Source organism: Callorhinus ursinus, unplaced genomic scaffold (genome assembly GCF_003265705.2).
Source record: "Callorhinus ursinus isolate GAN/ISIS: 27379988/994484 unplaced genomic scaffold, GSC_fseal_2.0 scaffold25, whole genome shotgun sequence".
NCBI classification, from domain to species: Eukaryota; Metazoa; Chordata; class Mammalia; order Carnivora; family Otariidae; genus Callorhinus; species Callorhinus ursinus.
The window spans coordinates 40,396,104-40,411,865 of NW_027397087.1; the positions used below are offsets into that span (position 1 = coordinate 40,396,104).

Here is a 15,762-nt window from a genome sequence, read left to right on the forward strand (position 1 = left end):
CTCCATCCATTCTTAATGACAGCCTTGCTGGATAAAGTATTCTTGGCTGCATGTTCTTCTCATTTAGTACACAGAATATATCTTGCCAGCCTTTCCTGGCTTGCCAGGTCTCTGTGGACAGGTCTGATGTTATTCTAATGTTCCTCCCTCTGTATGTAAGAAATAGCTTCCTCCTAGCTTCTCTCAGGATAGTTTCCTTGGCTCTCAGATTTGCAAACTTTGCTATTATGTCCCGGGATGTTGGTCTGTTCTTACTGATCTTGGAGGGGTCCTGTCTGCCTATTGGACACAAATGCTTGTTTCCTTCCCCAGATTAGCAAGTTCTCAGCTACGATTTGCTCAAACATACATTCTAGTCCTTTCTCTCCACCCCCTCAGGGATCTCATGAATTCTGATATTTGAATGTTTGATTTCTCTAATTCTGTTCTCATGGGCTTCTAGGTGTGTATCCCAGTTATCCTCAGCCTCCTTCCTTTCTATCATCTTATCTTCTATCTCACTAATTTGTTCTTCTGCCTCATTTACCTGTTAGGGTATCTAATTTAGACTGCATCTCACTCTTAGCATTTTTAAGTTCGGCCTGATTAGATCTCATTTCTGCCCTTAGAGATTCTGTATTGTTGCTAATATTTTCCTCAAGCCTAGATATCGGCTTCATAATTGCTACTCTGAAGTCTTTCTCTGACATCTTGCTTATATCTATATCCATTAGGTCTGTGGCAGAGGCCATTGTCTCTGGTTCTTTTCTTTATTGGGAGTTCATCCTCCTAGTCATTCTGTTGAGGGGTGGTTGAGGTGTGCACGGTATTAACCACGACCCAAACAAGATGCACCCATTTTATAGAGACTCTAGGGTTGTCGACCTCTTGTTCTTCCAGCCTGTCTTCTGGGGGAGGGACCTGCCCCACTGTTTCTCAGTTAACCCTGTGTGCACAGAGTTGCCCTTCCCCCTGTGTGGGGGTGGAGCTGGGCTCAGTGGAAAGCAGTTTTTTGAGCTTTTCTTCTCCTAGGACCTTCAGAGTTTCTTCTGAGAGTCAGAGCAAAAATGGCCACACCCAAACCTCTGCCCGAGAGCGGAGAAATGCAGTCTGCTCTTCACTGAGCCCTCCAGGACACACAGTCTCTGTTTCTGTATGTGCTGCTGAAAACTTCAGCCTCCCTCGGTGGTCATGCCCGCAGAAACTCTCCCAGAGTTTGACCCCAGGACCCGGGTGTGTCTCTGCCTTTTGTGCTTCTAAAACTGGGAGCTGTTCCCAGTCGGTGGATCCTGTCTGAGCACTGCTCTAAAGCCTTTCCGTGGCCGCTAATGCTCTTCGAGTTTTTGCCTGGTCCCCAGGGCAGGACCCTTTTGCGCTCTGGTGTTATATCACTTTCCGGGAGCCAGCTTATGTTGGCTCCCTCCCTCTTCTGCTTATCCTCCGAGATCTGCCCACAGACTCTGCCTTTCCTACCTCACCACCTTTGGAGTTTTTCTGCTTGTAGAGATCCAGATATATATTCTTACATCTCATGCTAATGTCATGTGTGTTCAGAATGGTTTGGTAGATATCCTGCTAAATTCAGGGGACCAGTTGAAACAGGGTTCCCTATTGCTCCACTGTCTTGCCTGTTTCCTCTTTATATATATTTAGAAGAGAAATGTCCATTCACTGATGAATGGATAAGGAAGATGTGGTGTGTGTGTGTGTGTGTGTGTGTATATATATATATATGTATATATATATATATACACATATGCATATATATGTGTAAATTGTTACAGCCAGTATGGAAAACAGTATGGAGTTTCCTCAAAAAATTAAAATAGAACTGCCATATGATCCAGCAATCCCACCTCTGGGTATATATCCAAAAGAAATGAAAACACTACCTTGAAAAGATACCTGTACTTGTTCATAGCAAGATTATTTACAATAGTCAAAACATAGAAACAATTTCAGTGCCCCTTGATCCATGAGATAAAGAATATTTGGATAAAGAACATGTGGTATATATATATTTGAAAGTTGCTAAGAGAGTAAACTTAGACGTTCTTATCTCAAGAAAAAAATATTTGTAACTGGATGAGGTGCTGGATATTAATTAAACTTATTTCAGTAATCATTTCTTGATATATACATATATCAAACAGTATGTTGTACCTTAAACTAATATGTTATATGTCAATTATATCTCAGTGGAACTGGAAAGAAAAAAAAGACATCTCATACCCTTAACTTAACACCCTTCTAGCCATGGATTCCACCAGTGTTTTTTACTATATTTTATTTAGCTATTCTGATAGGTATATTGTGATATCTCATTGCAGTTTTTAATTTGCATTTCTCCAATGGCTAGTGATGTTGAACATCTTTTGTGTACTTATTTGTCATTTGTATATACCCTTCAGTGTAATGTTTGTTCACTTCTTTTGCCCATTTTCTACTTGTATTGTTTGTAATATTACTGTTGAATTTTGAGCATTATTTATATATTCTAGACATTAGTTCTTTGTTAGACTGTTTATCTTTTCATTCTCTTGATAGAGTTTGTTGCAGGGGAAAATTTTCAATTTTGATGAGGTCCATTAGGCCTTCTGTTTATGGATCATGCTTTTGGTGTCAAGTATAAGAACTCATTTGTCTAGCACATTCAAAAGATATTTTTTGTTTTGTTTTTCCTAAGGTTTTATAATTTTACATCTTAAATTAGTGACACATTTTGAGTCAATTTTTGGGTGAAGTGTGAGTTTTAGATGGAGGTTTACATTTTGCCTATGAATGTCTTATTGCTCCACCACCATTTGTTAATATTCTCTTTTTAAATTTTTTCAGAAATCAGTTGGACATATTTGTGTGGATATATTTCTGGGTTTTGTATTCTATTTCATTGATCTGTGTTCTGTTGTTCCACGCATACTGTACTGTCTTGATTACTCTTGCTCTGTGGTAAGCCTTATATTGAATAGAGTAATTGCTTTTACTTTATTCTTCTCCTTAAAAATTGTTTTTAGCTATTTTAGTCCATGTCTTTCTATGTAAATTTTAGAATAAGCTTCTCTAATATCTAAAAAAATGTTGCTGGGATTTTGATAGAAATTATATTAGAACTGTTGATCATTTAGAACCAACATTTTTACTATGCTGAATTTTCTAATCAACATTTATTTTCTAATGAACATGATATGTATTTCCATTTATTAGGTCTTTTTTTATCAGCCTTTTTAATTTTTAGGATACACATACTATACCTTTTTTGTTAGATTTATTACTAAATATTTCATTTTCTTCAGTGTAATTGTAAATTTTTTTTAAAGATTTTTGAGAGAGAGAGCAAAAGTGGAGGGAAGGGGTAGAGGGAGAGGGAAAAGGGGACTGCCCAATGAGCAGGGAGCCAGATGTAGGGCTGGATCCCAGGACCCTGGGATCATGACTTGAGCTGAAGGAGATGCTTAACTGAGTGAGCCACCTAGGCACCCCAGTGTAATTGTAAATTGTTTTTAATTTCAGTTTCTACATGTTCACTGTTAGTATATACAAATGCAGTGGATTTGTGCCTGGACCTATATCCTACAACTTTACTGAATTTATGAATAATTCTGGATATTTTATGTGTATTCCCTGGGGTTTTCTTTCTCCCCCCCCCGCCCCAGGGTTTTCTCTGTAGACAATCATATCATCTGAAATTAGGGACAGTTTCATTTCTTTGCTTTATTTTTTTTCTTTTTAAGATTTTATTTATTCATTTGAGAGGGAGAGAGCATGAGCGGGGCTAGGGGCAGAGGGAGAGGGAGGAGAAGCAGACTTCCGCTAAGCAGGGAGCCTGACTCCAGGCTCAGCACCAGTACCCTGAGATCCTGACCTGAGACAAGGCAGATACATTAGCATTGAGCCACCCAGGTGCCCCTAGCTGTAGGCTTTCTGTAGATACTTTTTATCAAGTTGAGTAAGTTCCCCTGTATTATAGTTTAATGAGTTTTTCTCTTGAATGGGTATTAGAGTTTATGAAATACTTTTTCATATCAGTTGATAAGATCATATGATTTTCCTTGTTTAGTCTGTTGACAGTCGTGGATTGCATTGATTTTTTGAATGTTGAACCAGGTTTGCATACCTGAAATTAATTCCACTTGGTCATGGTTTGTAATTCTTTCTATACATTGCTAGATTTGATATGCTGATATTTTGTTGATGATTTTTACATTTAAGTTCATGAGAAATATTGTTATTTAGTTTTATTTTTATGTACTGTCTTTGTGTGTTTTTGTATTAAGGTAAAACTAGGCTTATAACTTGGGGAGTATTCTCTCCTTTCAGTTTTCTTTCTTTCAATTTTCAGTTTGTGTAAAATTATTAATCCTTTTAAAAGTGTTTTGTAGAAATTGCCAGAGAAAATATCTGGGGCTGGAGATTTTTGGGGGGGAGCTTTTAAAGTACAAATTCAGTTTCTATAATAATTATGAGACTATTCAGATAGTCTGTTTCATCTTGGTTGAGTTTTGGTAGTTTGTATTTACTGCAGAATTTGTCCATAGAAGTTTTATGGTCTATCATACTGAATGTTTTGTATATATTTGAAAAAATTTTTTTTACTGTTGTTGAGTAGACTGTTCTGTATATGCTATTATTTCAAGTTGGTTGATTGTATGTTCAGTTCTATATACTTGCTGATTTTTTTATCTAGTTCTGTCAGTTCCTGGGAGTGAGTTAGAAATCCCCAGATATAACTGTGTATTTTTCCTTTCAGCCTTATCAGTTTTTTCTCTGTGTATCTTGAGTTTCTGTTTGGTATATATGAGTTCAGGGATGTATATCTTCATTGTGGAATGCTTTTATCATTATATAATGTATCTTTATTTCTTTAGTGGTTTTCTTTGCTCTGAAGTCTACTATATCTGATATTAATATAACTACTGCTTTCCTTACTAATATTTGCATGGTGCATCTTTTTCTATACTTTCACTTTGAATTTACCTATGACCTTGTATTTAAGTGAATTTCTTGTAGATAACATATAACTTAATTGTATTTTTAAATATACTGTGCTAGTCTTTATCATTTGGTATATTTAGACCTTTTATAATTAAGGGTAATTATTGATATGTTAGGGTAGGATGTATGCATGTCATTTTATTATTTTTCTGTTTTCTTTGTTTCTTTTTCTACTGTTTCCCTTTTTTTGCTTTCTTATGGGTAACGACCATTTATTTATGATTCCATGTTGACATATTTATGGTGTTTTGGAGTATATTTTATTGTACAGGTTTTTTTTTTTATAGTTGTTGTCTTAGGTACTCATTGTACATATGTTAAGTTATCATACTCTACTGGCTTTGATGTTTACCACCATGAGTGAAATGTAGAAACCTTCTAATTGTTTCCCTTTATTCTTGCTACTTCTATATGTAATTGTCTTAATTATATTGTTTCCTACATCAAATGGTGTTTTAATTTTTTGTTTTACTTTCAAACATGATTCAAGAAAATGAGAAGAATAGTTTATTCTATTTACCTCCATTTTTACTCATTTCAGTATTCCCTGTTTGATTTGTTTTAAACCACCTTCTCTTATTCATTTTTCTTTAGGGAGCTTCCTTTAGCCATTCTTCAATGGCAGGTTTGCCACTGATATGTTCTTTTAGTTTTTCCTTCATCTGAGAATGCCTTTATTTACTTTTCATTCCTGAGGGATATTTTCACTGGATATAGAATTTGCAATTGACATTCTTTCAGTCCCTGAAAAATGTGTCACTTCCTCCTAGCCAGCAATATTTCATATGAGAAATTTGCTGTCATTAGAATTTATGTTGCTCTGTGGATAATATATTTTTCCCTATGGCTGCTCTCAATAATTTTTCTTTTTTCTTTTTTTCAATGGTTTAATTATGTGTCTTAGCCTGGGCTTGGTGGGATATATTTCCTAATTTCTTGAATCTGTAGTTTTATGTCTTTCATTAAGCTTGGCTCATTTTCAGCCATTCTTTCTTCACATACTTCTTTAGTTCTACACTCTCTCTCCTCTCCTTCTGGGACTCTGATGACACACATTACCTCTTTTATTATTGGCCCACAGGTCCCTGAAACTCTGTTCTTTTTCCCAGTGACACTTTCCCAGCAAAATTGGGGCACCACCTTTTACCATCTCCTTGGCTCCTCCTGGTGGTATAAGCTCATCTCTTCTTTGGGTCCCCCTGAACTATGGAGGGGCAAAGTGAAGGGAGGACAACTCACGCCATCTTGTTGCTGTAGAGTGAGGTGGAATCTTAGCTCCCTGCTTGGCCCTGTTGATATCATGGTAAGGGGCAGGGAGATCCAAGTGCCAAGTAAATCTGCCTTCCACCACTTAATTTTGTTGTATTAATGTTGGTTGGGTGGAAACTCAGCTTCCTACAGGTATCTGCTGATATTGGTGGACGGGGAGAACAGAATGTTGACTAGTCCCTATTTCACACTCTGCCTTTGATGCTGAATGGAAGTGGAGGCTGTGTTCACCATTTGGCCCTGCTGACCCTGGGGTAGGGAGGACCACTTTCTACCAGCTCTGACTTCTACTGCCTCATTCAGTCTCATTTCTGCTCAGTGGGTTATGGAGGTTCATCTACCCACTGGGCCACACTGACAGTAAGGGTGTGGGAAAGTGGAGTGATGAACAACTCCAGTTTCTGCTGTCTTATTTAATTCTGTCAATGCCAGTTGGAGGTGGAAGTTCAACTCACCATTCAACTTTGCTGACACTACTTTGGTGGGGGAATTGGACCACTATCTGCTTCTGGTAGTTGGCAGTGGAACTTCAGGTCCCTGCTTACCCTATTGAAACCATAGGCACAGGATTTCCACTGATCTTCGACTGGAATAGAGTGAATATCTTCAAAAAGATTTTCTGTTTTGTTAGGCTTTTCTTTTCCTTGTCCTTTGGCTTGGCAAAACAGGTTTTGCTCATGCTTAGTTTGTTTATGCCTGTTGGTCCTCCGGGGTTGGAGGTTTGTATGGCGTCCTGTCTGGAGTATAATAAGGAAACCTAGAGAACTCACTGCTGTGCCGCTTTTTAAGTCTCAGGGTCTCTTGGCAATCCTTGTACTTCTTTCTGTCTCTTAAAATCTTCCTAAGTTTATTTTATGTGTTTTGTCCAAGGCTTTCTCTTGTAAGAAGGAGGACCTGGAGATGACGGTGGGCTACTCCATCTTGGCCAGAACTGGAAGTCTTTGTATTAATTTTGAAAGAGTACAATTAGCCTATAAAATTTAAAAATTGTAGCTATATACATCACTGTAAACATATATACCTCAGCCTGTGACATTTTGAAACATTTCAGTGGAAGATTCTTATTCATTTTAGGATATTTTGCTGTGTAAACTTTGGATGCAGGTCCTCAGTTTCCTTGTATGTGTGGTGAAATATTGGATTAGATCCTCTAGGATTCCTTCAATTAATAGTCTATAGTCTTAATAGGTTTTTTTAAGCCAAATGTATGTCATTAGTACTAGGATAGAGGAAAAAATCTCAGACTTTGGAGGTAGGCCTATGTTTGGATTTTGAAAGATAGAGAGGCAGTTTTTATGTAACCAATGGGACATGGACACCAGAACCAATTTGTCTGGACTTGCATCTTGGCTTTACCTTTTCTGGGTGTGCAACCTTGGGAAGTTACTTAATCTCTCTTTGTCTCATTTTTCTGAATGACAAATGGGGTAAATGAAATGACAAATGATAGATTTTACCAATGACAAATTTGGGATGATAGTTCTGGTATTACAAGGGTTGTTGTGAAGATTAGGAGTTATTCTGTGTAAAACACTTGGAACAATGTTAGCATATAGTATACACTGTATAAATGTTTATTATTTCTGACTCTGTGGCCTTATATCAGTCTTAATCTGAATCTCAGTTTTGTCATTTGTAAAATAGGGAAAATTATACCTACCCTACAGTGTAGTTGTATTAGATATTACACATGCACATGCACACATTATGCCTGGCACGATAATTAGTGTCATGTTTATATATTAGTTACATTTAATGGGAATTAGATTGTAAAATGTTTTTATTTTATAGATTTTTGAAAATATCATCTAAAGAAATCTTGATTTATTTCCTTCCCTCAACTGCATAGAACGGAAAGATCCTGAAGGATGGGAGACTGTTCAAAGAGGAAGGCCTGTTCGTTCACGATCAACAGCAGTGATGACAAAAGTTTCAGTAGCAACAGAAACATTAAGGTCAAAGGATGACAGTGATAAAGAAAATATACATCTTCTACCTGATGAAAGCATACGGAAAGGTGAATTTGCTGGAGATGGACCTTCTGATACTATAGAATCTCGGTCCAAAGACTCCTTATACTCTTGTGACCATCCTCTTGCTGAAAGAACCCAGGTAGTACATTCTGAAAATCCTTTTATTGCCTTTTTATAAAAGATGTGTATATGCTGGAATGTCTTATTTTCGTACTTAACTTTCTATTGTGAAATATCTCAGATCTGTAGAAAAGTTACATGAATGAACAATGAACCCTCCTATACCCTTTACCTAGATTCACAGATTAACATTTGCCTCATTTTTTTCTTTTCTCTCTATATCAATATATCACAAACACATATTGTATGCTAAACATTTGAGAGTAATATGCAAACATCATAACCATTCACTTAAATAATCTCCAAGGAATAAAGAAACTCTTACTTAACCATTTTAATTGTAGAATTCAGGGAATTTAGCATCTATATAGTGTTTTCATTTAATTTATAATTCATATTCATGTCCCAGTAATTTCCTTATAGAATTTTTTCCCTGAGCCAGGATCCAATCTAGAATCGCACATTGTATTTAGCCTTTTCTTTTTTAAACATCTTTCACCTGGGACAGGTTTTCAGGTTATTTTTGTCTTTCACTGTTAATGTTTTTGAAGAATACATTGCATTTATTTTTTTGTAGAATGTTTTTCAGTTAGTTCATTATCCAAGTTAGCTTATGCATTTTTCACAGAAATAAAGTGATTGCCCTTAGAGGGCATTTAGAGGCATAGGATATTAGTTTGCCCAAGTTTGTTGATTACTTCTTTTAAGTGGTATCCTACTGCTTCATTTGGAGTGTTATTAAAAATGGTGATGAAAGAAAGGATCTTTTGGACTTGCTCTCCTTTTATGCCCTGCAATTCAAGTGTAGAATAATTTCCTAATATTTAATACAGTTCTTTAAAGCTGATATTCTAGGTATTTTTGCTATTAGTCCATTTGAAATTTATTTTCCTTATTTGATGAATGAATTTTTCAGGTATTTGTTTACATAGAGATTCATGTTCAACTAGTATAATTTTATGTAAAATGAAATATAAGAGATATTCTTTGATATGACACAGGAGCTAAGTATAAAAGTTGAAGAATAGTTACAATATTTCTCACTTTAGAATAGTATCTGCTTTTTAAAGTTTTCTCTCTTTACCTCTAGGATATTTATTTTTATTGGAAACTGTACTCAACTTCCATGTTTTTCTTCTTAATGATGATAATGGCTCTTAATTGTACATTGTTCCTGATGTTCTGTAACTCTTTAATGTATATATGCCTACGTGAGATTGGAAGCTCCTTGTGAACAGTATCTTATGTTGCCTTTTAATTTCCCACATTATGGGGTGCCTGGGTAGCTCATTCGTTAAATGTCTGCCTTCGGCTCAGATCATGATCGCAGGGTCCTGGGATGGAGCCCCGCATCGGGCTCCCTGCTCAGCAGGAAGCCTGCTTCTCCCTCTCCCACTCCCCCTGCTTGTGTTCCCTCTCTCACCGTCTCTCTCTCTCTGTCAAATAAAATAAATAAAATCTTAAAAAAAAAAATTCCCACATTCTGGAGCAAGTCCTAAACGCATAGGAAATAATCAGTACTTTTGTTGGATATGCCTTTAAGAAACCTTTTAATGTTAAACTTGATGAAGAAATCTCTCTCTCTTTTTTAAAATTGGTTTTCTTTTTTTTTTAGATTTATTTATTTATTAGAGCGAGCCTGTGCACATGGGGGGGAGGGGCAGAGGGAGAAGGAGAGAATCTCAGGCAGACTCCCCGCTGAGCACAGAGCCCCACATAGGGCTTGATCTCATGATCCTGAGATCATGACCTGAACTGAGATCATGACCTGAACCGAGATCAAGAGTCAGACACTTAACCCTCTGAACTACCCAGGTGCCCCAAGAAATCTTTTTATATCACTTAGCATATAGTTCAGCTTCATTCATCCTCATTTTTATGGCCTCTACTTGGGACCGCGTCTTGGTAATAGCATTTTTAATTTTGGCCTGACTAGATTTTAGTTCTTTTATCTCTATGGTAAGGGATTCTCCAGTGTCTTCTATGCTTTTTTCAAGCCCAGCCTGTATCTTTATAATCATTGTTTTAAATTCTACTTCAGACATCTTACTTAGGTCTGTATTGATTAAATCTCTGGCAGTGAGTACTACCTCCTGTTCTTTCTTTTTGTGTGAATTTTTCCATTTTGTCCAGTAAAGAAAAGAAAGAGGAAAACCAGTAATAACAACAAAGACAACAGAAAAAAAAATCACTTTTTTTTAAAAGATTTTATTTATTTATTTGAGAGAGAGAGAGAGAATGAGAGAGAGAGAGCATGAGAGGGGGTAGGGTCAGAGGGAGAAACAGACTCCCTGCTGAACAGGGAGCCCGATGTGGAACTCGATCCCGGGACTCCGGGATCATGACCTGAGCCGAAGGCAGTCGCTCAACCAACTGAGCCACCCAGGCGCCCAAAATCACTTTTTGCTAACATATATTTTAGCTATAAAATTTAACAATGTAATAATTACATTGGTTTTGTGTAATGAATAAATTTACGTGATTTGGGATTTTAGGGATAATCCATACATACAGCTTTTGAGTAATTAAAGTATTGCTAAAATATTTCAATATAAAAAGTTCATTGCTATTGGTGTCCAAGCTAATTGATAACATTTGTTTTTTCCACTGTCATTCTAAAAATGGAATTAGCATATTTGTATATTTTTTCAACATTACTTTATAGTTTAGCTTTGATTTTGTTGTATAAATGATATTGATTTTTTAACAAACAGGGTTGACTATATTGTAAACATCAGTAATGCTAATATAAATATTGCCAAGAAGATTATAAACTATGTTGACTAATGTATAGGTAACGGCGATAGTAATATAAACAATGTGTTACAACTTAAATAATACACTAAAATCAACACTTCGAGACACTTTAAGTTTGACCAATAGTAGGATTTTTAAAGTAGTTTATAAGACTTGACAAAGTTTAATATTTATATAAATAATCAAAATGGGAGTTTTATAGCTACTGCAATGTTTATGTAATGGTATTTAAATAGTGTTGTGAGTGGATTTTAAATTCACAATTTTAGATTTTAATTCTACTTGTAGCTCATTACTCCGAATGTAATTGGAAAACACAGCAGCGTTCTCTCTGTACTCTGTTATAATGTGAAAATAAAAACTTGTTTCTATTTACTAAATTGGAAAGTTAAAAAAATGGATATGTATTTGGCCTAAGACAATATTTTGTTTGACTTAATTTTCCTATTTCTGTTAGTTATGTGTTAAATATTCCTAAACGGTAATAGGGAGGATATGGAAATCTAGATAGGAATTACATAATGAATGCGACTTCGTGCTCAGGTACACTATACTTTTTATGGTGTATTTCTCTTTTAGATCTGAGAATTGGTATTGTGTACCATGTGATTTTACACGAAAGATACTTTAAGGTTTGTTAATGTTATTTAAAGAGAGCAAGTGTCATGTTTTGAATAAAATGCCTCAAAGTGTATATTTTGGTGAAAAGTGCCTTCATTTGATAATAGACAGCTTTTGGAAAAACCATGTAAATACCTTTATAGTTATTTGAATATAAGACAAAGTATTATACTTGTGACAAGAATTTCTTTTGTGAGCTATATGAAATATCAAGAATCAGCCTACTAAAATAAAATGTAATTATAATATAGCTTTATTTCATAAAACATTTCAGACAGTGCCCTATGCATAGTAGGTGTGCAAATAAAATTTATTGCTGCTTAATGTTTCTTTTTTTTTAAACTTGAAACATAAAAAAGGACGAATGAGTTGTCTGTCAGCCAGTAAACTACTGTTTTAGTTGATAGGTTTATTATAATCAGTTTTTCTAGAATAGAGTAGTTTGTGAGTATTTTTTATTATCTCTGATTCATTCTGTAAATATGTTTGTTAGTTCACAGTGAGTACATTGGATGATGTCAAGAACTCTGGCACTAGTACTTTACAAGACAGTTCTGTGCGAACTTCTGAAATACCTGCTGTTCACATTGATACAGAGTGTGTTTCAATTACTCAGCAAGCTGACACACCTCCTTTGCAAGCAAATGACATGTTTTCAGCAGAGAAAGCAAGGATAGAAAGTGAAATGGACCCTTCAGATATTTCAAATGTGAGTGCTGCTAACTTGGTAAGAACAACTTATCAGAATTCTGAGTAAATATATTAAAAGGGCATAAACCCTAATAATAAAAATAAATTATGTTGTGTATTATTTTATACTTTATAAAGCATTTTATATGTGTTATTTCATTTTAACGTTTTATTCTTAGAGCAAGCTTTTGATATAGTTAAGATTCTTCTTGTTTCGTAGAGGAAGAAAATGAGACTGTCCAAGTTAAATAACTATTGCTAAAATCATTCATTTTGTGATTTGATCAAATGTTCTTTAGTCTGGCATTAAGAAACTAAACCAGTAATAATAAAGTCTTCCATGCAGCATCTAGCACTCTGATGGATGCCTACTGGACTTTTAAAAATTCTCTTGTTAGTACTTTAAATAGCCTCTATCATTTGCTTGGTGTTGGTCTTTAAGATGAAATTTATTCACCATTCCCGTTGCAGAACCTTTAAAAATGCGTTGATTTGGAATTACAGGTTTATGTTTTTGGATGACTACTTATTTGTCCTCATGTCTTTCTGTTTCCCATTTTAGTATTAAGATACTTGACCTGAGGTTAATCCAGAATGGGTCATTCTAATTTAAAAGTAACTTTCCAAAGAAGTAGGCACATATAAACATTTGTTGAGAAAAATTACTCAAATTTTATTTTTTAAATGGCTACTGTATACTATAGTTTTCTTCAAAAGTTAATGCCTCATCATGCTGAAAGATGCTATCAACAGATGGTATTAGACTAATTTTACATTTTGTAGACATAATAACATTAGATATAGATGAAACTTGATAAGGGTTAAGGGGAAAATAAGGGTTATAGTAATAAGAAAAACATTTAAATTTTTAAAATAAGGAATAAAGAGCAAATTGTATTTTAACTTGGCTCTTTTAGTGTGACTGTTTTTAAAAGTTTGAATATAATTATGGTCATATAAATACTAAACTTAATGTATGGGATAGATAGCAATTGATCATTTTTATATTTTTTATTTTCATAGCTAGTTATCATATTAAATTATTTATTTTGTGAATTGATTCTGTGAGAATCAAATTTCAAAAGAGGAAAAAGATCCTGTACTTAAATAAGCATTAAATAAGTATTTAAAAATTCTTTCATCCATTTTATTTTGATCACATATGTAAATAATCTTGTGGTAGAATATTAAAAACTCTTGGTTATTTTAAGGATCAGATTTACATACTTTACATACTCTGCTTTAAATATGAATGTTAATATATTCTTAAGAGTTGTTAGAGGAATTTTAACTAAACTAAGATTTAAAAAAATTTTGTTTTTGGATTTGCCTTGGCAGAGATAAGTCTTTGGCTTGCTCTAGATATGTACCTCTTTGTTTAGGTTCTCAGTGGGGGATTATAGAGAATTGCTACAGTGATGAGAGAACTGTTTTCTTTTCTTTCTTAATACAGTATTGTCATGTAGCTGGTTAAAGGTAAAAATTCTGCAGTTCTCTTATTTAACAGAAATTTTGGTAAAAAAATGACTGTTAGAACCTTTCTATTTAAGGTCAAGTTTTGCCACTATTGTAAAAATGTGCTAATATAAAACCTAGCTACAGTGGATCTATGTTTTTAGATTTACTAAAATTTCAAATTTTAATGAAAATTTGGAAATTAAAAAAATGATATATATAGATATTTATTTGAATTTCACATTGTGAAAATACTAAAAGTTGTATATGGATTATTGAATCATTACTTCATCCCTAAGTTCTACTACTACATTAAAACCTTTTCAGGTCTTCAGAGACTAAATAGAAATGTACTCTGGGGAAGATAAAATTGGGAGAGCAAATAGGCTCACGTGAGAACTTTCTGCAAAGTTATATATATTCAACTTTAATATTTGGATTTTAAATTGTTCTTAAGTTGTAAGGTCTTTGTTGCACATTAACAACAGTTTGTTAATATTCTAGGGTTTATAGAGAAAAAGTTTATAATGCAAAGAATTAGTCTCTCATCTAAACTCCCTCCCCCTGTCCTATTCCCCAGGGGCAATCTTTTGTGTTTTGGTGGGGCAGATTATCAAGAGGGGAGGTGGAGGGGGGAGAGGAAAGGGAAAGCATTAATAAAGATACCGGTGCCCAGCTCCACTCCAGACCAATTCAGTTAGAGTTGGGGCTCAAGCATTTGCATATTTTAATACCTCTATTGAGATATAATTGATTTTCAGTAAACTTCAGATATCTAAACTATATAAATTGTTAAAATTTTAATGTGTTTATACCTATAAAAACATCACTACAATCAAGAAAATGAACATAATGATTTCCTCCAAAAGTTTTCAGATTTCCCTTAGTAATCCATCCTTTCTGTCCTTTCTGGTATTTCCTTCCCAGGTCATCACTGTTATGCTCTCATTTTATATTGATTGGCATTTTCAGAACTTTATGTAAATGGAGTAGTATAATCTTTTGTTTGGCTTCTTTTACTCAGCATAATTATTTTGAGGTTTATCCATGTAGTTGCGTGTACTAATAGTTCATTCTTTTACTGTCTTTAGGAGTATTCTGCTGTATGCATGTGACACAGTATGTTCAGCCACACAGAATGTTCATGCATTCAGTTGTGGACAGATGTTTGAGTCATTTCCAGTTTCTCTATTATGAATAATGGCACCATGAATGTTTGTCTTTGTTTTGAACATATGTTTTCATTTCTTCTACAAAGATACCTAGAGGTCAGTTTTGTTGAGAGTATTGTTCAGGTCTCTTAGATCCATGCTTTTTCAATACATGTTCTATCAGTTGAGGAAGGGGTATTGAAATCTCTGAATATAACTGTGAAACTGTTTCTTTTTTTTAATACAACTTTATTGAGATAAAATGTACATGACATACAATTTACCCATTTAAATTTTACAATTTGATATTTTTCAGTATGTTCACAGAGTTGTGCAGCAATCACCATGATCAGTTTTAGGACACTTTCACCACTACAAAAAGAAACCCAGTACCCATTGACAGTCACTCCCTTTCTACCCTAGATAACCACAGATCTGCTTTCTGTCTCTGTAGATTTATCTGTTCTGAACATTTCATTGAAATGGAATATATATGTGGTCTTTTGTGACTGGCTTCTTTCACTGGGCATGGTGCTTTCAAGGTTCATTGATGTTTTAGCCTTCATTCCTTTTTGTGGCCAAATAATATTCCATTATATGGATATGCCACATGTTATCCATTTATCAGCTGAAGGACATTTGGGCTGTCTCCTTTTTTTTGGCTGTTGTAAATTATGCTGCTTTAAATATTTGTATGTATGTTTTTGGTGGATATATGGTTTCATTTCTTCGGGGTAAATACATAGGAGTGGAAT

At 34.6% G+C, this 15,762-nt stretch overlaps 1 protein-coding gene across 4 annotated transcripts in view; it reads left to right on the plus strand.

Moving 5' to 3' along the window:
- The window catches only part of SCAPER (S-phase cyclin A associated protein in the ER), a 539,023-nt gene that overhangs the window by 118,227 nt on the left and 405,034 nt on the right, over window positions 1–15,762 (plus strand). For 3 of the 4 annotated variants that reach the window (XM_025883907.2, XM_025883908.2, XM_073877424.1), the window contains 2 exons: window positions 8,090–8,352; window positions 12,205–12,438. In XM_025883907.2, coding sequence (XP_025739692.1) covers window positions 8,090–8,352; window positions 12,205–12,438 — 497 coding nt within the window. The remainder of the gene's footprint in view (window positions 1–8,089; window positions 8,353–12,204; window positions 12,439–15,762) is intronic. The other variant, XM_025883909.2, reaches the window with a different exon arrangement.